At 31.2% G+C, this 27,273-nt stretch overlaps 1 protein-coding gene across 1 annotated transcript in view; it reads left to right on the plus strand.

Annotated features, from left to right (window-relative positions):
• LOC115889578 overlaps positions 1-26,449 on the plus strand; it is a 320,379-nt gene extending 293,930 nt beyond the window's left edge. The window contains exon 3 of the mRNA XM_030909631.1: positions 26,002-26,449. Coding sequence (XP_030765491.1) covers positions 26,002-26,351 — 350 coding nt within the window. The 3' untranslated portion in view covers positions 26,352-26,449. The remainder of the gene's footprint in view (positions 1-26,001) is intronic.
• Positions 26,450-27,273: the final 824 nt, after the last annotated feature.

The raw sequence follows: 27,273 nt of genomic DNA on the forward strand, positions 1-27,273 counted from the left end.
TTTAAGGATTAATATACAAAAGTTCGAATATAATACTATTTGTATGGTTGTAGAATTTAGTAGGTGATACGATTGTTTTATAGTATACAGAGTCATTTAACAGTGCGTCGAGTTTTTGTAGTTCTTATAATAAAGAACTCTGAGATTTCGTTTATAAGTGTAAACTAATAAGGAAATATTTTTTAAAGAGTCTTGGAAAACTAGATTTGACCATCTAATGTTTTTCGTGTCTTGTTCTGGCCGGTTAAAAAATGACGAAATCATATTTTTAATCATAACTCAATTTTTTTCAAATGGAACGAGCATATTTGGAAAAAGCATTTTTTTTACGAATAATTTGGTACAACACGCTTTTTATTTCGGGACAAATTGTCGTTACATTTATAGCCATATTATGGTACTGTAAATTGAAATTTAAAATACTATTTTTTTTAATTCCAATGTCAAAAGTTAAAAGCTATTAGATAATTCATTCTATTCAGAATATTATTTTCTATCAAATGAAGTAAAAAAATACCGAGGGTGTCATTTAAAAATCAAAAGTTGTAGTCATTTTCGTTGAAACAGGAAGTGACCGAAAACAATTGAATACCTGAATCAATCCTAATTTATGTCATGTACTAACATACCAAATCTGTTTTTTTTCATCAGATGAAATTAAAAAAGTTATGGGTGTGTGTTAGAAACACCCAGTATATTACTGTATTTATGGATCCATTCCTAATCACTTTATTTGTGATCTGTGATAGGTACAAAAGTCGAAACGTCGTATAAAATTTGACGCTGAACGCTGAGAAGCTTAGTTTTAGTTTTAGTTATAAAGAATGGAGTGAAGTTTGATAATTTCAGATTTTGATTTTCTATAAATTTGTTAATAAACCATTTAAGCTTCATTCAGAACCTCGAAATTAGTGGAATAAATTAGTGGTTTCAATAATACCTTAAGCTTCATTCAGAACCTCGCAATTAGTGAAATAAATTAGTGGTCTTAATTACACTTCATACTTTCTAGTTTAAGATCATTCACAATGTTTAATAACACACAATTAAAATTAATAGAATATCCTAGGAGCAGCTTGATGTAGTCAGTTGTATCCATAGAGAAAGCCTAATATTTAGCTTATACAGGGTAAACTTTAAACTTACAATAAACTTTTCATTTCTAATCACAACTTCTCTTGACGAATGATAATCAAAAAAAGGTCAAAATGATATTCCTCGCAAATTTTGAAGTATAATTAGTGAAAAAATTCAAAGTTTATTAACTTTTTCGACTAATTGTAAATTACTACCACTAATTTTAACTTTCTGAATGCTTAAGCTTCATTCAAAACCTCGAAATTACAGGAATAAATTAGTGGTTCCAATTATACTTTTTGTTTACGATGATTCACAATGTCTAAAAAAATGAATTAAAATTAACAGAATATTCTAGCAATATTTCTCTTGACAGATGATTTTGTGTTAACTTTTTGTACTAACTTAAAATTACTACTACCTACTAATTTTGACATTCTTAAAACTTACATTGAAATTAGAGGAACAAACTTCTACGCTAATTGAACCCACTAATTTCGAGGTTCGGAATGAAGCTATTCTATCGACAAATGCAAAAGAAACATAAAATCCTATTTGGCACACATTTTCCATAACAAAATATGGGCAATTCTTTGATTTTGTTATCTAATTCCCAAACAGAAACTGCTTCAAAAGTTCCAGTCTCTATTTTTTTCTTGGAAAAGTCTAAAGTTATTGGGCTAGTCGCTCATAAAATATTCCACTTCGTCAAATTACCGCTGTTCTTGGCGAGATTCCACACTTCGGACCAGCGGCTCTTCAATTATCGATCTACTTCGGTGGCTGCTTGAGCCCGACAGAATAAAGATCGAACTAACCCGATACCGACTATCTCTAAAGACACCGTATCTAAACCGGCTCTCACTGTCAATTACCGAGATACGGGATCAAACTTAATTTTTAAGTAACATTTATAAGACAGAAGAGATATAAAATATTTTATTTGTTGTACAATTTAGAGCCATATTTTGTGATCAATTATAGTTATGTTTCAGTTCTATATATTTATTATGAATTTTTGTATTTATTATGAATTCTATGACTGTAGTTTTCTTCTCCAATAATTCGCTTATGGCATCCATCTCGTCAATGCTTTTATAGTATAACCCCGATTATCCGCGCTTTCTGGGACCGGACTGCGCACGTTATTTTCGAAAATGTTCAAAAAATCCGCCATTGTTTTGGGTATATAAATGCATCTTTTTAAAACGGAATTACTAGCTATTCTCACAAAACGACCGGTAACTTTATTAAACTTCTCCCGTACCGCCTCCCTGAGTGCCTCTCTTAATTCATAAGTTCTTTTGTAAATCTTGTTGTTAACCATATCACATAAAATATATAAAATGGATAGGTCAGGTGATCCAACAGGCCCATGCTCTTGGTAAACGTCTTCCTATCCCTGAGCTTCATAATTATGTTGTAAATAATTTTTAACAATTATTTCATTATGGGTGGGGGGGGGGAGAAGAAGATCTAATAATATCACGTCCTAGCCGCGTGTAGTAAGCAATAATTTCTCTTCTGATATTTTTAATGATATTATTACACCACGTGGAGTTCACATACAAATATTATGGATACGAACGCGATAATATTGGCGCTCATGGTTTGTATGCAGAATGCATATTTGATCGATATTTTTTTATTACATTTTTATAAAATACGTATCTATAAACTGGATTGGTATGTAAATATTTTCAACTTTGTAACAGAAATTAATGGAAAATTATTGTTGGAACCACTCTATTGGTGTCCGAGTCTCTAAATTTAACTTTTCTAACATGTCTTGAAAATCGTTCTCTAAAAAGCGTAAGTAACGTTGACACAACGTATCCTGGAAAATGTATGGCCAAGAAAAATTGAATTAATAATCCTACACGCTTTTCTTCGTTTAAAAAATTCAAATTTACAACATTTTGTTTATTTTAATTTACAAAGTTTGAATGTGACATTTTCACATTTCTGAGAGCAACGACGATTGAACTTGTTTCCATGGCTGAGTCTACGTGAAATTGTTTAAAAATGATAAGAATTCGATATAGCTCAGTAATTTTTCGAAAGAAACATATTATAGCTTATATCGCTGAAAAGCTTAAAAAATCGGGCTTCTTATGAAGTTGGCTAACTGTGTTTACCAATTAAAAAAAATATGTTTGTGTCATATATCAAAATTGAAAGGCTTTAAAAAAAACGGAGGGCATAATCTCATTAAGGATGTGATTATCTACAACTTTTATCTGACAAGTTTTTGTCTAAAGTAGATTATAATGGAATTAGGGACAATTTTTAAAATAGCCGAAATTCTTTTTTTTTCAAAATTTCTAGTAAGCCATGAACTTTTTCAAAAATCTGAAAGGCGCATATTTATGACCCCACAAAACTGTAATTCTTTCCCCATTTAACCGATTCTCTATCTCTAGTAGTTCCCGAGATACTCATAGAGAACATCGTAGAAAACTCACCTTGTATTATATTTTTAGAAAGCTCATCACAAGGCGAATAAAATAAAAAAATATACAGGATGTCCCATTAAAAAATATAAGTTTGAGTCATATTTCGAAAATGACAGCTCCCAGCAAAAAGCACTAATTATGTCACTGGTTTTTACGTAAAATACTATAAGGAACTCAGTTTTCGCCTTTTCAATAAGTTATAAGACAACCAAGATACAAAAAGGCAAAAAATGCAACGTTAATAAGCTTGCTCTGTATTTCAGAAGGAAACGGGGCTAGGATAAATCTGTGTGTAGCATCTTTAGTTTCATAAAAAGTAGCATAGTGATGTGAAAATCAGGTAAAACACACGAAAATGGGACACCCTGTACATAGGTATAAGTTATCTTGAATTTACACATATACAGCGGATGTATTTTAGGTAACTATGCGTTTGAAAATTTCACCCACTTTGGTCATGTTAAAATATTTTTTTTAATATTGTGACGATTCTGCTATTTCGATAAAACTTTCAAAATGCAATTTCAATAATGGAAAATCCGCGGTACGTATAATTTGCTACCCGAATAATCCTCCCTATCGCGATTCTACTATAATTATAGAAGTGACACGACATTAAGAAAATGCGTATCATGGTTATGAATATTATGCGGTAAATCTACTTATTTCTTTTAAATTAAAGTGATTTGTTAACTATATTTTTAGAATATCCCTTACTTAATCTGCCGCTTCCTGCGAGAACCCATTTAAAAAGACCTTTTTTACAGTGTCTCTGTCCTCCTAGATTATAATTTGGAAATATTTATACATATTTTTGGTGCATAAGAAACTTTCTTTCTGACAGTCTTACGAATGTATAATAATCTGCATTTTAGGATAAATGAGCTTATTAATCTTAAATATGATATTTCTAGTTGATTATATTTTCAAGCCATTCGTCAAGTTATTTTGAAAATAAGTTAAATATAAATGTTAGACTGCGATATCTAATTTCTATACAGGGTGTCCCAGACATAAGTGCAAGTGTTTTAAGGGGTGGTAGTTCTCGATAAGAGAAACATATTTTCTCTTTATCGTTTTTTAAATAAGTCCAAAATACCGGAGTTATTTTACTTTGAAAATTTCCAAAAAAAATGATTTTTTGCTAAAATTTTGAGAACCACTGGATCTTTTCTGGATTTTCTTTCTTGTAAATTTAATCTACTACCTATGTTGCCATATTATCAAGAAATTATGTTTTTTAAATAAAAACTAAAAAAAAGCCAAAAATTTTTTAAAAAAAGTCAGAATTTTCAATTTTTTTTTTCGCAAAAAAAACCAAAAAAAAATTATATTCTCTAAGTATAACAGAAAAGAAAATTACCCTAATTATATTTTTAATTGAACTGTTTTTAGCATTCATCTCAAAAACAATAATTATATAAGAATGAAAATAAAAAGATGTATATCATAGTTAAAAATATTATGCAGCTATTCTGTCTATTCCTGTTGTGTTGTTTTGTAATGTTCAAATAAAATTGATTTTAAACTATCTCTTTCTTTACTACGACTTGTATTATTACTTTTTATATAGTTTTTATATGTTATAGACTGTAAAATATAATTCTGCTATTTTTTGAATATTTATTTGTGTTAGATTAACATTTTCTAGTTATTGATTGATGCCAGCTGAAACAAAAACTATATTACATTATTTATAAGTCTTAATAATAAAATTATCTACAAATTAAAAACATTAAAATAATAAAAATCTTTTGTTACTTAAAATAATAAATATATCGTTTTTATTAATTTCGTTAAAAAAATAATTTGATCAAAAATGTTGCACTAATTTTATATTATAGATAGGCTGTTGTAATTTTATGATTATGTCGTGAAATGTCGGTTTACCAATTCCATGCTTTCCAACTAATTTTCAAGTAGGCTGAGCTTTATTGGAGTTTGCAATTAATCAGATTCTAATTTCTTAAGTCTCCCACTGCATTAGTGGTTTACCAGACTGAAATTCTCCTTTTTGGCACTGCAAAATCAGCATTTTAACCAACCGAGAGCTAAAATTTAATATTTTTACTAAATGTCGATGGCATGCCTAAGAATGACTAATATAAGTGACTTATGGAATCTTATTCAATTATAAGGAATCGTTTTTTACGTCTTTTTTGCTTTTTGTCGTAAAATTACATATGATCTTTTTGTTTTATGTGGATTCTTGTTTATGAGTAGAGATGCGGTTTAGCTACTTTTTTATAAAACTAAAAATGCTACAAGCAGATTTGTCCTAGCCCTCGTAGTTCATACATGCCGAATTTGAAAATTTTGCATTTTCCGACATTGAGTTTTCACGTAGAATCCAGTGGCGTAACTAGTTTTTCGCTGAATTTTCGAAAATTTCGCTGTACTTTTCGAAATAAGTATCAATTTTTTTTGATACAATATAAATTCGAGGTACGAACATTGGTATCTCGGTAACCGTACATGGTTAAGTTGCGCTTGGGGATATTCACCAAGATGCTATCAAAAAAGTTTTAGAAATATCAAGGATTGCTGAGTTTTTTCGAAAAAAAAATATTTTTTTGAAAATCATTTTGTTTTTTCCTGTCCTTAGTTTTTAGAAAATCAAAAAACTAATTGCATGTTTTCATAGCCACTTTATTATTAGGGTTATCTGATAGTATTTTTAGATTTTCAAATTAGCTGATAATTTGTGAGATACAGAGGTCAACTAATTTTTTTTTAAATACGGACCTGCATTTTTTATTTCAGGTTTTGAAAGAACTCGGTCTCCTGGATACAATGATATGCCACACTTAATATTTTTTTGTTTCGGACATTTAAACACAATTTATTTAAACTAATTTCAAGTCCGGCTCTGTTTTATTTTAAATATTTAATCTATTCATCGTTACAATATTGATAACTTTTCAAACTTAACAATGACGTGGGGTAAAACATTGAGTACAGAAAATCAAATGCAATAAATAAAAAATTATATAAAATAAATAATATAAATATAATATAAACAATCAAATCATTTCCCCGGAAGATGGATTGGAAATGGTAGAGCAGTATAATAGCCAGCTGGGTTTCTGGACCTGTCGCCGAGGGACGGGGGGAGGGGGCATTACTTGAAGTCATTTGTAAAAGTAAAATCAATACATTTTAACATTTACAATAAATATTACAAAATTCATTTGGAAGTATAAGAAGAAGATATCTTCAGAGAGCTATAAATAAGATTTAACGAACATCCAGAGTATTAGGAACTAGTTTGTAAAAGTTGATTTTTTATAATTACTACGATTAATATTATGCATATTATTAGATTAAATTAGACATTGAGATTACAAATTCACAATAAAAAGAGTTAAAAATAATATATCTTTAAATTGCTGACCTGGATATTATTTATTTTTTGTTTTTACTCTTGGTTTTAGGTCGTTTTGGCTTTAGGTCGTTAAACGACCTAAAGCCAAGAGTAAAAACAAAAAATATATAGTATACAGGTCAAAGAAACGGAACAAAAAAGATATTATTTATTTGATTCTTTCAATTGACTCGATTTTTCTTATTCAATGTTAATTAGCGCTGATCAATATTGTTGCAATGAATATAATCAGATTAAATAATTTAAAACACCAGAGTCGGACTTGAAATTGTTTTTAATAATAACAAAATAGTTTTGTTATTTTTAAGGTACCCAAAACAAAAAAAAAGTATGAAGTGTGGCATATCATTATACTCTGGAGACCGAGCTCTTTCAAAACCTCAAATATAAAATGCATGTCCGTATTTAAAAAAATTAAGTTGGCCTATGAATTTCACAAATGGTCAGCTAATTTGAAAATATAAAAATACGATCAGATAGCCTTAATAAAGAAGCTATGAGAATGTGCAATTAGTTTTTTGATCTTCTAAAAAGTAACGATAGGAAAGAATAAAATTGACTTTTACAAAAATGAGTTTTTTCCAAACCAAAAAACTCAGCAACCGTTGAAATTTCTAAAACTTTTTTGTTGGTATCTTGGTGAACATCCACGACCACCAGCAAACTCCATAAGACGACGCATGGTGGCATTGATGACGTGCAACGAAAGTTGTTTTAATTTCCCTTATAAAAATATATTCAATTTATAGATAATATCGAGCAATATTGCTTTTCTATTATTAAAGTTGACAACATCGATTTTTTTTTGCCCGAATTCCTCTTGCTGTTTTAGATTTCTTTGTCAGATAATAGCATCTTTAACTTTATAAAAAAGTAGTATAATGGTGTAAAAACCGCATCTTTGAATCTCGATTCAAAAACCAGAGACTCACTGAAAAATGTAGTCATGGATAAAGTTAAAAACTTAAAGACTCAAAACACCTTGTATACCTATCTAGCACAATTATAGCCAGTTAAAGTTGGAAAAAATTCACTCGTGCAACAGTATTATTTTCAAAACAAATGTAATTCCCATCGTTACAAAATACCGAAGCGTTCCATAAAATACATACACATTACGTAAACGATAATCCTTGCGGCGTATTCTATAATCTGCAAAGCGGACGATGCCACGGAGAGCTTTAAAACAAATTTCATATTTCACAAAGTTTCTCATAAATAAAGCTCGACAATAAATGGTTTTAAATCTAAAAACCAGAGTAATTTTCGGTGTCGACATCGTGCAATATTTATTAGATTGTGTTTGAGCATAATCTATGTTTAGCTAATATACTAATTAGTACCTCCGGTTATATGCTAATTAGATATCCATTAAAAAATATTAATTTATTATTTATAATAAATTAATTAAATTATTACCTAGAAGTACAGGGTGTCCCATTTTAGTTGAAATCATACGGTATCTCCGTTATTATAGTCTGCCCAACGAGAAGATCCTTGACAGTGATAGATGTGTCTGTAATTTCAATTTCAAAGTAGTTTATTTTATTTTACAAAGAAATAAATTGGTACAACTGGAACGCCTAGCAGGAAATTAATATAAATGTATTTAAAATTTGACTGACAAGTAACTTCAAAATATTGTGAAAAAAACTGTATAAAACTGAAAAAATGTAATCGAGTTATTTTATTTAATAAAAAACGGTATGTGTTAATACAAAACAAACAAAAACAAGACACCACATACCAAAAAATATAAACAAGAACTATTTCTTACTTTCAAGCTTTATGAAACTTCCCGCATTTATGATTATATTTATCAATATAACTTATGTACAAATATAAATTTGTAATATTCCACAGGAATAAATAAAACAACATAAATAAAACAAACTAGTTTATTAATAATAACACTTACCAAATTTTATACCTCACAGGTTGATTAATTAACTTTAATCTTAATTTTTTTAAACCAGTACCTTTTAACATTATTTTTCTGCAGTACTAAAATCCATTATTTACCTATCGTGTATGTCGATATTTTACAGCTACTCCAATTTTTAGTATGTGTTTAGTATGGTCCTTCTACCATATTCGAGATGCACTTATCTACGACGAGATGGTATACAAACTTAATTGATAGTAACTTTATTGGTGTATCTGTATAAGACTTTCTGCCTGGGCAGCGAGTATTAACCATAAACTGTGCTCTGGGTTCTACAGTTAATTTCCACTCGATTTTTCCTCCACTTGACTTCACACGTAATAACACGAATCAAAATGCATCATCTTCCAAAACGCCTGCAAAACGCAGGGTATTTGACAAAAGTTGTCACAAAGTTATAACCTATAATTTGGCAAGACTTTGACAAACGTCAAAAATCTAAAGGCGAGTTCATACGCATCGGCGTCCGTTTGACGTTCATCGTTCCGTCAAACCAATAAGATTGAAATACGATCTGTCATTTTTGAAATAAACCAATAAAACTGGTTAAAAACAGCAAGTGACGACGCATGACGAATTTATATTTAAACCCATCCATAGTTAACTTAAAAATTATTAGAAACTTTTTTTAGTAAAATAAATAGATTGGTATGGGACGTCATCTGCTTTTCTTCTGTCATCGTCTGTCGAAATCTTACCTGAGAAAAAAAACAGAGTATAGTAAAGATAGAAGGATGCGGTTTGTCCCACTTTTTTGTCAAACAGAAAGTGCTGTCAAGGAAATTTTCATAGCCCTCTTCGTTTCTGAGCTACAGGGTCTTTTCGAAAATTCTGCAATTTGGGACAGCCCTCGTATCTCCGTTATTATGGATGATATCGGGAAGGTGAAAACTGATTCTTGCAGCAATATATATAAAATATATATATATATATATAAATAATATATAAAAAAATATATATCACTCTATATTTATTTTCTCTATTTACAATATTTAAAATATATCATTTTCTTATTAGTAGGCGTCAAGGAAATCAAGATGGTATTTACTAAAATAGTCATACGCATATTAAAATTTTATTTGGGATTGATATATTTTACTTTTGAACTGTTATCATTGAATCTCTGAATATATTTTTCTTTTTTTTTATAACGGAATAACGGGATGGGTTTGCAAATATCTTGCGGGACCGGTTTGCAAAAAGAGCTTGCATTATATAAGTATTTTCCAGGTGTTCGACATTGTGTTAGTTGCCACGATATATTTCAAATTTCAAAAATCCCCAAAATCAGAAATCGAGAAGGGACAAATCCGGGAATCAGGGAGGTTTGGTTTATTTTATTATATGGGTCCATTGGTTCATTTATGGGTCCATTGGTTTCATATTATTCATTATATGGATCTTCCAAGATTTACAAATAGCGGTAGGGTTAGGTTAGGTTAGAAAAGTAAAGTAAAGATTTCAGTTAACGTCTCCTTTTTGCTGCCAGGGCTAATCTGGGCGGGGCCTACTTTGTTTACGCGGAATCCGAACCGCGGTCTTCGGCCATATCATGGTCAATGGCATACCGACTTAGGAAGGGTCTAAATCAACTCTTACTCACGAGATATCCGATCCCATCCGGCCTCGAACCGGCGTGAATGAGCAGTGCGTATCAATAGATTTTACACTTTTCCCTTGAACAACAGCACCATACAGAGTTTCGAACCGGCCACCCGTCCATCCGCCAGTATCGCATTACGTCGCTTAACTTCGGTGTTCTAATGGGAACCGGTATTTCAATGTAGCTAGGCTGTTGCTCCAAATAGCGGTAGATATATAAAGAATTTATTAGTGGCTCTCAAAATAAAACAAGAGACAGATAGCAGTATATACTTTTAATAATTCTTTAGTTTCCTTTATTATCAATCATGACCTACTAATAAATATGATCTTTTAATATTTTTTTTTATATATTGCAGTAAGAAAAAGTCAAAATAAATATAGAGTGATATATATTTTTTTGAGAAGCCTATGGCAAGCCAGATCATATAATTTATAAATATACAGGGTGTTTCATTTAAGAAAACATAACTTTAGTTCATATCTTTAAAAATATATTTAGACATAGAATAACAGACTATGCCACTGTATTAAAAAGTTCTACGTACTACGTAAAAAGTTCTACAGTAAACAATTTTCACCTTCTCGATACCTTTAACAATAATACAAATACAGGGAGTGTCTCAAATTGCAAAATTTTCAAAAAGACCCTGTAGCTCAGAAACGAAGAGGGCTATGAATATTTTGTTTACGGCATTTTCCGTTTGACAAAAAAGTGGCACCGGTTTGTACAAACTGGACCCTTCTATCTTCACGAATAACGAAGATACCGTATGATTTCAACTAAAATGGGACACCCTGTACATATTAAATATAAATAAATTTCAAATAAATAGTGATTATTATTCTCATGAAACTAGATTTGCTAGTGATCTCCATTTTCCATACTCAAAGCTGACTGTAGGTCAGAATACAACGTCATATTTAGGTATAACATGTTTTAATAATATTTGTAAATTTGTGCCAAATTTCGATCAAGAAAATTATAGAAACAAACTGAGAATACTGTTTTTTCCTGACGATTCTTGAGTTGCAGAAGTGTATATTTATATCTGTTTCTATACCCTAAGTAATGAATAGAGATATTATTATATGATCTGGTGCAATTACATTACTATACCGGGTGCGTCTCAAAAGTGGCTCACCCCTATAACTTTTTTATTTTTTTAGACAAAAAAACGACATTTGGTATGTTAGTACCGTATGATCGAATAAAAACGGCGTCAGCGATGGCCATGAAATGACGATCGATGACATTTCCCATATAATTTTACATTTAAAATGACAGCGATCTTCATTTCATAGCCATCGCTGACGCCGTTTTTATTCGATCATACGGTATATATAATAAATTAGGATTGACTGATGTATTCATTTGTTTTCGGTCACTTCCTGTTTCACCGGAAATGCCTACAACTTTTGATTTTTAAATGGCACCCTCGGTATATTTTTACTTTATTCGAAAGAAAATGACATTCTGAATATAATGACATATCATATGTCAACTTTTGACATTATCGCATAATAAAGAAAGCATATTTTAAATTTCAATCTAGAGTGTCATGGCTATGTTAAAAACGCTAATTTTTAATTAAGGAGCTTTGGAAAAATAGATCTGATCGTCTAATCTTTTTATTGTCTTGTCCTGGCCGGTTAAAAGATGCCCAAATCGTATTTTTAATCATATCTCAATGTTTTCAAATTGAACGAGGCAGGCTCATTAGCATATTTGGAAAAAGCATTTTTTACGAATAATTTAATACCACACACTTGGTATTTCGAATCAAATTTTCGTTATGAACCGCATGTTATAATTTCAAATTAACCATATGCGAAAATGTCAAAAGTTGACATATGATATGTCATTATATTCAGAATGTCATTTTCTATCGAATAAAGTAAAAGAAAATACCCTATTTAAAAATCAAAAGTTGAAGTCATTGTTGAATGAGTGCTGAAAGAGAAACTAAATAAAATAAACTTACTTTGTTTTACATGAGAACACACAACACAACACAACTTTTTATAGCGGAAGAACGTTGTTGCAAGACTTGGCAAACTAAGAAGAAACGGCGAATGCAGATTCTGTGGGGAAGATGGGGAAACACCAGTACACCTCATCACTGAGTGCGCCGAGACGACAACCATTCGTGCCATGAATTTTGGTACGACTGATATTGGAGATGGAGAACTACCCTCTATAAAACCGTCCCAGATACTGGCTTTTGTGAAAGCCCTGGGACTGTATGATGAGTTATGATTCAAGAAAGGGGGACACAATGGATCTTTAAGGTCGAAGTGATTAACCCCCCTCCCACTCATTCTAAATTCTAAAAAAAAAATTCTAAAAGACTTGGTATTTTTTACATTCTATGTTTTTAATGGGATCTCATTTCTTTTTGTAGGTTATCCTCCTCCTATTTTTTTTCTCTAATTTCAGCTTTAAAAATGTTCAATTCATGATTTTACGAATGCTTCCTTTTGCAATTCAAAATCATGTTATTGTCTATTTTACACATATTTTATTTTTTATCTCAAAAACAATAAGAGATAGGTGTAGGTTAGTATTTGCTGTCCCCCATTCGCGAATTTCAAGTTCCAGAGCTTTACACCCTGGGCTGCTCAGAACGGTTCTGAAAGGAGCTGTGCGCGGTAGCCTGGTGCTTCCATATGGCGCGGAACAGTTCTGAACTTTATGACTGAATTGAATGAAGTGAGAGTATCGCGTTCTTGAACAATTCAGAGCTGCGGAACTGCGTGAATGGAGAACACAGTAATTATAGTAAAATTATGAGATATGAAAATAGATGTCATTTTGACATTACCTGATCAAGATATCTAAGTAAAATTTCGTGCGGCATATTAAAATACCCCACGCCGGTACTGGAAGGTTAACGACATAAAATAATGAACAAAAAATATAATTTATTTCCCCATTGATATTTTTAACAGTTTACAAAATAACTACCTACTACCTAATGTTTACGACATTCGTAATGATTGTCTAAAAAGAAATTTAAGGTCTGGGGTGTATTATATATATATTAGGGTGTATTATATATATTATATATATATATATATTAGGGTGTATTATATATATTATATATACTTATTACGTAGCCGTAATCCTCGTGACGTTTTCTTGTAATCTGCACAGCAGGCCGCCCTTTAATATACTACTAATAGATGCGGGGACGGGGGACAATAAATATCAAGCCGACAAGAATAAGGCCTTCCAATTTGGCCAAAATCACCACCGGATTACAGGATTTGTCGATGGGGACGTTATTTCTGTACGCCTCCGTACTCGAAGCAGGGAAAAGCATTATGCCCTAAACTGGTACACGGTGATTCAAATTTGGCGTCTACATCTAATACGAGAAAAATGATGAATGGAAATACAAGTCTAGTAGATAAAACCTAAAATGTATACATGGTCTAAAAAATAGTGTACCAAACTTCAGTGGGTGATTCTAAAGATAAAAATAGACAAAAATTTATAAGATATAGGAAATTATTAGTTCAAAATTATTGTTTTAATCTCGGTTTTAATTTAAGACAAATAGTGCTTTTCCGACTATTGCATAAAATATTAAAGAAATAAATGCTGATTCAATTTAATATATCGAAAAATAAAAATATTCTAATATATTATCTATGTTACTTGCATTAAATTGGTAAAAATACTATTTATTTAAAGATTTTTTTATGTAGAAAGTACACTTATTAAAAATTTATTAAAAAAGCGCAAGACTTGCAGAGTTAAAACCAAGATTACTAAACTTATTAACTGCACAACCACTAACAACTAACCACTCTTTTTTTTTGGGGTTGACTATGATTAATCAGGATTTTTAGGTTTTGATTAAAATACTATGAGCTTAATAATCGTGCAGCCAGATCTTAGACTATTTCAAAATACTATGATACTAAATGAGTGTATCTAAATACAAGAAATTAAAGATCCAGAAATCATTTTACTTTTAAATTAAAACTACTGTTAAAATATTTGTGAACATTTTTTCTGACTTTTATCCCAAAAAATACTATTTAATAGATTTTTACGCTATTAGTTTAAATCACATTTTACCCCTAATTTATGGTATAAACTGTTTAAACTATTGAAGTGTAGTATAACACCCTATGTTCGTTCAAACAAATTTGAAAAGGTAATATTTTGACCAACTGTATACAGGGTTGTTCACCACATACGACACGGAATATTGTAGCTAAACGATTAGATTTTTACAAATTGTAAGTTTTGGGTTCGTTGAAGGTGTATTAGAGCTACAATTTAAAAATATTTTTACAAGATACAGAGTGTCCCAAATAAGTAAAAAATATTATAGTTGTATTTTTTTAAATGGAACACCTTGTATATTATTCTATTTTTAGATTCTACGATTGAAATAAAGGTAAATTTGATTAAGGTTTATCACACTTAAACCTTACCGTTTTTGAAATATTTTCAATTTTATGAAAGCTTCATTTCTCCAAGGGTATCAAAGTTTTTAATACTAAATATTTACTGAAGATTATTTATTGATCAGATATTGTGTTGCAATAATAAAAATTTTACTACCTTATACAGAGTGTCCAAAAATTTATATTAAATAATTACTAGCTTTAAACGGCAATAACTTGTTTAATTTAAATGGAACACCCTATATATTTTACGTGAATCAGATGCACAATGTAGTTGTCTATCAAATTGTATTGTTCCATTTTTTACCCATCTCTTCAAGTTTTCATAGAAAATGCATTTTCTTATAATTTAGGCCTCATTTATCACTATACCCATGGAATATTGACATTTTAGCTAATATTGTCGATATAGTTCGCTTAGTTAATTAAAGAATAAAAATAAAACTATTTAAATATTTTTTGTTAAAGAGGACCAATTAATATGATCCCAGTATTCAAACTACATTAAATTGACTTGTTACGTTAAAGTAATAACTGTTCCAAATACTAAAAAACTGAATTTTATGTGTGTATTAGACAGTGTGGTAAAAAGTAACACCTTATAAATTTTATTTCATTTATTGACGAATGCTTATTTATAAAAACAGAGACATTCATTTTCATAACTTATTATTATATTGATTTCTGAGCCAAATCCACATTTATTTAGAATAATTTATTAATTAAAAGAATTTACAAGTATGTAATTAACTAACTTTTGGTGTTTTTTTGTAGGAAATAATGGTGATATATTTAATTGGTATACTCTTTTACAAAGATTTAAATAGTTTTTTTGTATGCCAATGGGCTTGCAATATTTACCACCTGTACATTTTGTACATATTATGGTGCTATAAAAAAATCTAAAATGTCAATATTCCATGGGTATAGTGATAAATGAGGTCAAAATTATAAGAAAATGCATTTTCTACGAAAACTTCAAGAGATGGGTGAAAAATGGTATAATACAATTTCATAGACAATTACATTGTACATCTGATTCACGTAAAATATATAGGGTGTTCCATTTAAATTAAACAAGTTATTGCCGTTTAAAGCTAGTAATTATTTAATATAAATTTTTACTCACACACTCTGTACTGACACTCTGTATAAGGTAGTGAAATTTTTATTATTGCAACACAATATCTGATCAATAAATAATCTTCAGTAAATACTTAGTATTAAAAACTTTAATACCCTGGGAGAAATAAAGCCTTAAAATTTTTACTATAATTTCATAAAATTGAAAATATTTCAAAAACGGTAAGGTTTAAGTGTGATAAACCTTAATCAATAAATTGTAAAATAATAAATTGTAAAAATATTTTTAAATTGTAGCTCTAATAGACCTTCAACGAACCCAAAACTTACAATTTGTAAAAATCTAATCGTTTAGCTACAATACTCCGTGTCGTATGTGGTGAACAACCCTGTATAAAAAAATTAACTGAAATAAAGGAATCTAGGTTGTGTTATTTTTTTATTGTGATTACCTTGGATGCGCTCGACAGAAGCAACATATTGGGAAATTTGAGGAGGATATATTATGTAAATCAAACGCTAAATTTGTAAATAGCCCTACTTATTTTATTAAATAAAATGAAAGGAGTGCCGTACTCTGCCTGGAATTCACAAGTAAAAGAGCACGTTAAAGAAAACTGAACACTATTCCAGAGAATCCAACTATTTGGTCTGAACTTTAATTATAGAGAAATAATAATACAAATACTGTCTTCATACCAAAGTTTGAGGTTTGATACATTTATAACTGACAAGGTTTTGTTAGTTAGCAGATCCCTACCTGCAAGTACTGAGGTTTCTGGGATTCGGGAGGCTACTAAGCTAGAGTTGATATAGTTGGTGCCAATATCTTTAAACTATGAGTTATACTATACCATTTATTGGTTTTGACTGCTCATTTGTGTGCTAAGATATACGCCAAGGCATGGTTGGAAATTATCAGTAAACGCAACCAGGCCTTTATTTTCACACTATTATTCTGTCAAAAAGTCTTGTACAAACTACTGTCAAAAATGTCAAAAATGTTGTTAGAAAAACTGTCAAAAGTGTTGTACTGCAGTGGGATACTGTAAGCTCCGTAGCAAGAAATTTCTTGTCTAGCCTATGCTATTTGTATACGATTGATGAGTCACTAGACAGGAAATATGTTGTCATAAGTTGTGTCTCAAAAAGTCATACTGAACCAAAAACATCGGCACGAATGTGCAGTAAACGATTGCATTTAGATTTAATTTTAAACTAGATGTTATTCACAGCATAAATGGAATCTATTAAATACATACACACATGCTATACCTACATATAATACCTTTGTCAGATCAAATAAATAAGGAAAAGCTTGAAACTCCTTAGTGGCTCTTTACTCAAGAACAGAATATATACGAAAACACGTAATGAACAAAAACCTTTGGACATTTTAAGTGGCTATTTTCCTCTTTTAGCCCATATTAGGAAATTATCAGAAATCCGCAACAACAGACAGAATAAATACGCCGATCAAAGCGTTGACGTATTTATAGATTAAGTAAAGAAAATAAATTATCATGTCAACGAGAGTGGCGCCACTAGTCTGACAGGGCAGGAGGGGACTTGGCCCTATTTTTTGGAAAAAGGTATCAGTTTTGTTCAAATTGATTTCTAAAATCGAAACACTATATATATTATTAGCTTTGTACAAAAAAAAAATCTTATAAACTACAAAGAAATGATTAGCTTTACTGATATTTATTAACATAAACATTAAGAATATACAGGGTGGTCCGAATTATATTCGGGTAACTTTAACATATTCTACCGATAAAAACAAGTAAAACAGTTCGTATAAATTTATGTCCTAAAATGGCTTCGTTTCGGAGATACAGGGAGTAGAAGTTTCATTTTTATTTCTTTTTTCTAAATAATTTTTGAACTAATGTCGATATTTGGATGAAAATTGGTGTCTGGGACTTTTTTGATATGGAAAATTTAATTTTGATGTCGATATGACTACTATTTGCAGGGAGCGCCACCTACATATTTTTTAACTGGTTTGAAGAGTAATAATTTTTCATCCGTACCTGTATAAAACTATTCAGTGAAAAAACATACATCACCGCCGTTTTATGCGTAAAATAGACCTCTTGGTAAAAACCGCTATTATATTTGAAAATGTAAATTATTATCAATACCTGTCATTATTGACAAAAAATGAACATGTTGAATAGATAATTATTTGACTGAAATGATAAATCTGGGAATTTTTTATTTTCTATAAATTACTCTAAAATAATATTTTTTTCTTCTTAATCATAATTTTTTCTAGAAAAAAAATGATGATGAAACAGTTTCTGTTGAACCTTTATTATTTGATAGAATCTAAGTGGCTGTGATATAAAGATAAAACCAACTTACTAAAGCGGCGGCTACACGACCGCGACTTGCCTGCACGGTATAGTTTGCGCAAACTAGGAGGAACACTGTGCGGTGTCCACACGATGCAAGTAAGAGCGTACATTCATCATTATTTTTATTCTGAATTTGTGGTACTGTTCGTGGAAATGTCAAGTGACGAATTATTGTTTTATATTGCTTATTGTTAAAGAAAAAAACAGCAAAATGAACGGTATAGATCGAAGTGGAGTAAAAACTGACTTAAATAGAAAACCATTTTCTTGTACGCATCATTTTTTCTGTTACTATCGGAATAATCTTTCAATTTTATCTTCCATAGACACGGCAACGATCAATATATTTCAACAAAAATCGTCAATAACTCCTTATTGGAATAAGTACGAATATCAGACATTTTCTAAGAGTTGATAACTAAAAACACAAAACCCAGAAAGTCACAAAACTGTACCTTGAACTCGCTGATACCGTCTACACGTATATCACCGCACAAACTGGTTTGCGCAAACTAAAATCTTTAGCAGCGCGACGTTTACGCAGACCGCGCTTGTTAGTTTGTGCGTGCTACCCACAGTGCTACCGTTTTACCGTCTACACACAGCGAGTTCCCGATACAAACAGGTTTGCGCAGGTAAGCTCGTAGTAAAGCTTGTACGTGTAGCCGGCCCTTAAAAGCCATTTGCGTCATCACTGCAAGACAGCGCGGAAAATTCTATCTCACTTCAACCGGTTTATATATACCGGAACCGGAGTGAGATAGATATAATGACGGTCTTTCACCTATGACGCTCCTGGCTTTTAGTAAGTTGGTTTTATCTTTACCTTTCATTAATTTAACCAAAAATAAAAGATGTAGAATAAAATATTCGACGGTAATAAAAAGATGATAAAAAGCACGCCTAAAAAATATTTTACTTATTACAGAATTTTAATTATTAAATACTAAATAAACGTATAATAATATGACAAAAATAGCTAGATCAAATCAAATGCTCAAAATGCTTCCTCTCCTGTTCACTGCATAAAATGATTCTGTTTTCAAAAGATCTTTTGATGTTAAGAGGGGAGTATGTATATACTTTGAAAGCAGCCACAATCGAACCCAAACCAAACCTATCCCCATAAATAATGTTCAGACTAGATCAATCAGGTGCATTTAAGCATTCTATTAATTGATGAGTGCACACTGAAGTCACCAATTAAAAGAATCATATCATGCTACATGATGTAGGATAAAATATTCGACGGTTTAAAAGAATGAAGAAGGATAAAATATTCGACGAAACGTTTCCATCTTTGGCAAAATTTCTGATATTTTTTTGTGTTTTAACTGACACAAAATGATAACTAGTTATTGAAGTTGAACTAATTTGGCAGCTATATTGAAGTAACGTCAGGCATATCACAGCCACCTAGGTTTTATTAAATTATAAAGATCTACTGACACTAAATTAGAAAATATCTAAGAAAGTCTTTGTTTGAGGGGTAGGCAACCTTAATAGTACTTTAAAAAGACATGAATTCCCGATTAAATATAGCAATAATATACTGGGTATTCTACTTAAAATAAAAGAGCAACTTGTTTTTAAAGGTGACCAATGTTCAGTATTTTTTGGTCAAGTTATAATTTGATTTAAAACACAATGTTTATTTTACCTACTTATTAGGTTATACTGAGTTAATTCCAATTTAAGTAGCTTTTATTGAAATTTAAAATTTGTTCTTCATTTTGAGAAAATGTTATATACAGGGTGGTCTGAACTGTATTCCGGAAACTTCGGCAGCATATTCTGCAGATAAAAATAAGTAAAAAAGGTCGTATAAATGTATATGTTCTAAAATGCTTAGTTTCAATATTTGGATGGAACTGGGGTCTAGGAGTTTTTTGACATAATAAATTTGATTTTGATGTCAATATGACTCTTACTTGTAGAGGGAGCCACCGGCATATTTTTAACTGGTTTGAAGAGTAATAAGTTTTTGTCCGTACCTGTATAAAACTACCGAGTAAAAAAATATACATTTTTATACATAGAAAAGGTCTCTTGGAAAAACGGCTATGAGTAATGGTTTTCGAGATATTTGGAATCGAAATTATCAATACCTGTCGTCATTGTCATAAATTAAACATGTTGACTAAATAGTTACTAGACAAAAATCATAAATTTAAAATATTTTTGTGCCAAAATAAACTGTTTTATCAACATTTTGTTGAGGAAAAATAAAAAAATAAAATGTTCTCAATTTATCATTTCAGTCAAATAATAATCTACTCGACATCTTTATTTTTTGTCAACAATGACATGTATTGACTATTTCCATTCTAAATATTTTTAGAACGGTTGCTCGTAGCGATTTTTATCAAGAGACATTTTTTACGTAAAAAATCGCGGAAATGTATATTATTTCACCCAGTAGTTTAATACAGGTAAGGACGAAACGTTATTATTCTTCAAAACAGTTAAAACGCATGTATGTGGCGCCCCCTACAAATAGAAGCCATATTGACATCAATATGACCATCAAATCAAATTTCTCATGTCAAAAAACTCCCAGACACCAATTTTCATCTAGATATTGCCGTTACTTCAGAAATTATTTGAAAAAAATCGAATTAAAAATGAAACTTCTACACCTTGTATCTTCGAAACTAAGCATTTTAGGACATTATTTCTAAAATATAATCCTTTTTTCCAATCAAATCAAATTAAACGTCTATTTTTTACACTATTGGATTTAAATAAAAATTTAAATGATTATCTCAATAACATATTCCTGGAGCTGTGAAGGATGGCGTGAAAAATTCAAACCGCATGAATTTTTAAAACCCGCAAAAGACCCTACGACGCCCGTAAAATTGCCTTATTCAAAAAAGAGTTCCCGTAGGCATCGTTACATTATTTATCAATATATTCTGTGTCGTCTTTCTCCTAAACGTATTTTAAACTAGGCTCTAAAAAAGGATTTTCTTTATCAATGACAAATATAAGCTATATATACAGGGTTTTATACAGATTGTGCATGGTTTGCAAAGGTCCATATCCTAAAAATATGTTGTTTTGTAAAATAGTAGCAATAAATAGAACCGCTAAAATTTCTAAAGTGTTTTAAATACAAAAAATTTTCATTTTTTAATTTCCCATCTAACAAAGAAATAAGAACAGGGTGTTCCGTTGAAAAAAAAAACGAAGAAAAATTATTTTATAGTCTAGAAAGTTTGGCGTAGAATTTTGAACACCCTGTATTGTTTCAGATTACGATATTTATAACAAAATAAATACAAACCAACTATAGTAAATACCTAGGAAGCAGACAGTAGTATCGACTGACTAGTGAGAAATAAAATCTAGGAACTAGTGGGGTTGCTGTCGAAAGGGTTTAAAATAGAATTAATACACTTTGTTAATTGTCAAGCTTTCGAAATTTATACATTCCTTCCTCAGGACATCAACGTGGTACAAGAGGCCTTCATAAAAAACTACATTCACAAAAAATTAGCTTGTGGGATGCATTGAAAACTCCAACGTGAAGCATCGCTGACCAGTCAATCACAAATAAGAGGGCTCTCTTGGAGCGGTTAAGCCGTCTGATTTTTATTTAAAACATTGGAACAATTGAGAGATGTTCGATTAAAAATGCAATTGCGTCTCAATCTAAGGCGTGACGAAGTTTTTTGCCCGAACTTTATAACACCCTGTAGGTGTAGCAGCTGTAGTAGCTAATGCTAAATCAAATCACATTGTAGCCTCACCTTTTGTGAACACTTTGTTTTTTTAATCACGACGTTATCTCTGTTTGTATTGGAGATACGCTGCTTTAAAACAAACGTCTCGGAAAAATGTTTCGCAGGCAGAAAGTTTCATGTGTAGATAATCAAGGCGACATAGGCAAAAACGAATTTATGAGTATTTGCAATATGACAACAAAGATTGTCAAATTAGAAACTGCCATTATTTGTGACGGATATTGCTCGTTTTGTGGCTTTAATTAAGATAATGCGCGACCACACGTAGCATTAGTAGTTAGCGAATATTTGGACGAAGTGGGTATTGAACGAATGGTTTGGCCAGCTCGCAATCCTGACTTCAACCCCATTGAACATCTGTGGGACCAACTTCAAAGGCGCATTCGTCGTCGACTTGTTTTACCCGACAGCCTTCAAGATCTGCGAATTGCACTTCAGGAAGAATTTGATGCCATCCACAAGAATTTGTAACAAACCTGATTGATTCAATGCCACGTCGACTAAATGAAGCGATTTTGAAGCGAGGAAGCTACACTAGATATTAGTCCCTTAAAATTTCTTTACATTTTTTTAATTGTGATGTTTTAGTTAGTTTTCAGATTAAACTTACCTACGTTCTGATGTTTGTTTGATATGTTTTTAAAGCTTTTTTTGGAGGCGTTTGTTTTAAAGCAGCCTATCTCCAATACAAACAGAGATAATGTCGTGATTAAAAAAACAAAATGCTCACAAAATATGAGGCTACAATGTGATTTGATTTAGCAATAGATACTACAGGGTGTTACAAAGTTTGGGCAAAAAACTTCGTCTTATTGTTGTGCCCTGTATATGCTGAAAATAAATTCGGAATAAAAATGTTTGACGTAGTATCCGTTAAGAAGGAATTAATTTACAATTTAAAAAAAAATAATAAAAATCTAATGAGTGGTTCGCGAGAAATCCTTTGAAATTGGGACTAGATTTTAGTGGCCGTTTTTTTTTGCCGGTGAGTGTATAATTATTTATTAATAATAATATATTTCTGAAACTATCAAAACATATTTAATAATATCTTAGGATTATGTAAAGTGATCAGAAAGGAAGCCAAAAATGCAATAATATACAGCTTCTTTTGTTTAAAAAAATCATCCCGATCCACACCAATTTGAGCCACCCTGTAAAAGTTAAAATATTTTCCTGAAATACATCCTAATACATACTTAAGATTTGCACTTAATCCAAAATTCCTAATTTTTTTATTATAGGATCTACAGATGCCCGATGTATTGTTTCGGGACACATATAAAGTAGTAGGAAAAACTTTGAACCGTCGCAACCCCTATTTGCGACAACTTTTTGATTGGCACCCTATTAAAAGTGTATTCCCCTATTCCTAAATATACGTAAAAATTTGTTTTTGATTAATAATATGATGAGCGTAATAATCCTATAGCCGGATCTTAGACTATATGTATAATATAGTCTGAATATTGACAATCGATTAAAGCAATAGCAGAAAAAAAATATTATAAGAAATAAATTACTTAAATTTATAGCACGTAAAGATAACTAATGCATATCACACTGGACTACTAAACTAATTGCCACAAGTCTCCCTGCTATTGGAACATGCACATTGGATATTGTTAATTTGTATAGCGAAGATTGAATACGTATTTACAAGACAATCAGCTCTTGTAATCTCAAGTTATTAGTATTACCTATAGAACACTGATAAATTAACAATGATTATATGATGCTACAAGTAAATCACAGAGCAGCTTGATTTTTTTCCGTTGAGCCAATTTTTAACCCATAATTAATCTTTGTTTTTTTTATCTTTATAATAATAGGTATCGATAATGTGAGATAACACATACGTAAAATTTATAAAAGAAACTTTATTAAAGGATACTTTCAAACTTTTAGGAAATTTACCACCTTTACTAAACCAGACCATATCTCCCGACAGTACTAAAAGCTATTATAATTTAGCTATTGTGCGATGTCATTATTTTACAGCTACTCCAGTTTTAAGTACCATATACGAGATGGTATACAAACTTTATTGATGGTTACTACAACTCTTTGGCTTACTATTTCCTTGATTTTTCCTCCGCACTTAACTTTGAAAAACACAAAACACACGTAATAACACAAACCAAAGTACAAAAGCAACATCGCAAATATTTCTCATTTTTCAAAACGCTGGTTATTTGACATAATTTGACATAAATAATAAGCTTTAATTTGACAAGAGATTGACAGAAGTTTCAAGAATCTTAAGTCGGGTTCATACGTACGTGACATTAGTCTATGGTTCATACACGTCTGTGTCTGTGCGTCGTTTATCATTCCATCACTCCAATCGTATTTAAATATGCTGTCATTTTTAAAATAAACCTATGACTAGTTAAAAACAACAAGAGACGATGCATGACGGATTTATACACTCAGATACAAAAAACCGCAATGGAAAATGTTTTCGTCAAGTTCAAAGTGTTATATTTTTTTTACTTTTATCTCTATTTTCATGATTTTTTAGCAATCTATATATAAATCTATCAACTTTAATTTATAAACTCAGTTTTTTATAAACTTTAGCATTTGGCTTATTATACAGGGTTAATTGAAGGGTTGATTTCTACCCTAATTTTAAAAAAACCATCTCTCCTGAGTATTTTCTTTTTCGACTCATGTCAACACACCACTTGGATAATTTTTAAGAGCGAAATGAACTTGCTGTTGTTATATATAACAACTTAAAATAACAGTTATTTTTTTACTTTAATCTTAAACATCTAAAAGAGCATACACATTGTCCAAATTATTAGCACTTAGTTGTTAGTACATTATTAACTTAGCACATTATTAACTTTCCACATGAAAAATAATTCTTAGCATTCTTGAAAAGCACTTAATATTTCTAAAACCCAAGATTCTAATTCATTTAATCACTAAATTTCTTATCACCATTCACAATTTCTTGATATCGTTATTGCTGATAGGCAAGTAAAATTGTCTTTGACAAGTTTTTAAAACGTAGTAAGAACAATGAAAGTACATATATTTAAAAATATTAATAAAATTAACTAAGTAACTGAAACCTAACAACTAAGTAATAACTTGCAAAACAAAAACTTTAAAATGTAAATAAATAAAATATAAAAATAAGTTTTTAGAAAGCAAATTAGTAAAATAAACTTGCTCAAAACAATTCTAATAATAGAAGCTTAATCAAAGCAATTTTCTTTAATTCAGTTATAATTAATACGAGTAATTATTTTTATTTACAATGCTCAAAAAAATTCATTCTAAAAAATACGATCCGATATGCTCGCAACAGGTTAAAAAACAACGTATCTAAATTAACTGCTTTTTTTCTATACGATATTCTCCAACCCGTTACGAGACTAAAAACATCGATATCCTGTTATCTCAACCGCCACGTATTATGCTCGCAACTTGTTAAAAAAAGCTGCTTATTTTATATACTGTTATTTTTAAGCTGTTACGAGCTCAACACGACCATTAACCGATGCGGCAACGTTTGCCGTAGCACATTCCCCACTGCGCTGTATCTCGACTGCCGTCCTTTATCGATGGTTGTCGAAATAACTGAGATTTTTCATACTAGTTATTTTTTGGAATGGCTTCGAGCCATATAAAATTTCATGGAGATGCAGAGCGCGAGCGGTCGATTTTTGCATGTCGTTATTTTATATCTGTTATTTTTTAGAAGTAGCAGTTTCGTTATGTTATTTCTAAATAACTGTTATAAAATAACAGATAATTAAATAACAACCCATCTCTAGTTTAAGGTTTTATTTTTTGATACTGAACCAACTTCCAATAACAGTTTTGTCCACCTCTAATATTTTATTTTCAATATTAAAAAAATAATTGGTAGTAATTGATCATGCACAATGCATTTCAGATCCCAACATTCCCAGACTGGAGGAGAGGCTGAACTCGACGACGGGAGACGAAGACTGTTGTTACACGCACTGCGGCGCACCCGGCCGGGGGGGAACGCCCGACACATGCGAGCACTGCCCCGGCAGGCCGCCCAACGCCGCCCCTGCAGCACAACCTTCCCCAGCAGCAGCAGCAGCAGCCACGTCCGGCTCTAGGACTCACGTCATCGGTCCTGCAGTGTCCCAGTGGATGTGGTGGTGGTGGACCTTGTTCTTATTACTGACGCTGCGTCTGAGTGGCGCGCGCCGCGTGGACTTAACCAATTGCGTCGGTTCCGTTGACAGTGACCGGACAGTACCGAGGTGCTGATAGAGGAACAACGGAAGACCGGCGCGTCTTAGTAGCACCGCTCTAGGTTGGACGTCGATCCAAGACCCGATGAGTCATCGGCGATCTGGCGACGTGGTTATGACGATGATGATAATGATGTTATTATGTGTTCGAGCCAGGCGCGAGGCCTGCCTGTGCCCACCCGGCGCGGTATTTGCTCAAGGAAGAGTTGCGTGACGGCAATTGCTCAATTGTTTTGTCGATTCTTACTGTCTCGTCTATTTAACCCTCAACGGCTATACTGAATAAATTTCCTTTAGTCGCTACAGAGTTGGTCTGGTAGATACCTCTTATTAAATTATATAATTTAATAGAAAATTAAATTTTAAAAAGTATTAATTTTTCCGACATGATAAAAACGTTATTTTAACGCCTAGGTATAAAAGTAAAGCATTTTACGCCCTTAGCACAAAAGTACAATTAAAACTGCACAAGTAGGCGTTTATGGAAAATGTTGCATCTAAGGCTGGAACCTTATTTTTCACAATTAGTTACTCATTTTACTGCAGATGTAATAGATAGATTATATTTAGCTTAGATATATTATCTTCATTTCAGTAGTATACATGAGAGTTTTTAAAATAGTTCATTTTTTTTCTACACAAATGTTCCTACAAACGTAAAAACCTGCAACACTGTATGCCACTTGCCTTTGATTTTGTCTCTCTGTCAACCGGTCATTTATATTATTCTCTGTTTTACACATTAAAATCCAGACCTACACTTCTAAAATAATCAAATCGGTATACAGATGACAGAAAGAATTATGACTCAGCAATCAAACGATATTTAAAAAATTACGTGGTAAACATAACAAAGTAATATTAACTCACATTTTGTCCTCGCAGCTGTTTTTTTGAGCACTGTAGACGAATGTTTTTTTACCAAACCAAACCAAACT

The sequence above is a fragment of the Sitophilus oryzae genome, unplaced genomic scaffold (assembly GCF_002938485.1).
Source record: "Sitophilus oryzae breed Bouriz unplaced genomic scaffold, Soryzae_2.0 scaffold_815_pilon_pilon, whole genome shotgun sequence".
Lineage (NCBI taxonomy): Eukaryota > Metazoa > Arthropoda > Insecta > Coleoptera > Curculionidae > Sitophilus > Sitophilus oryzae.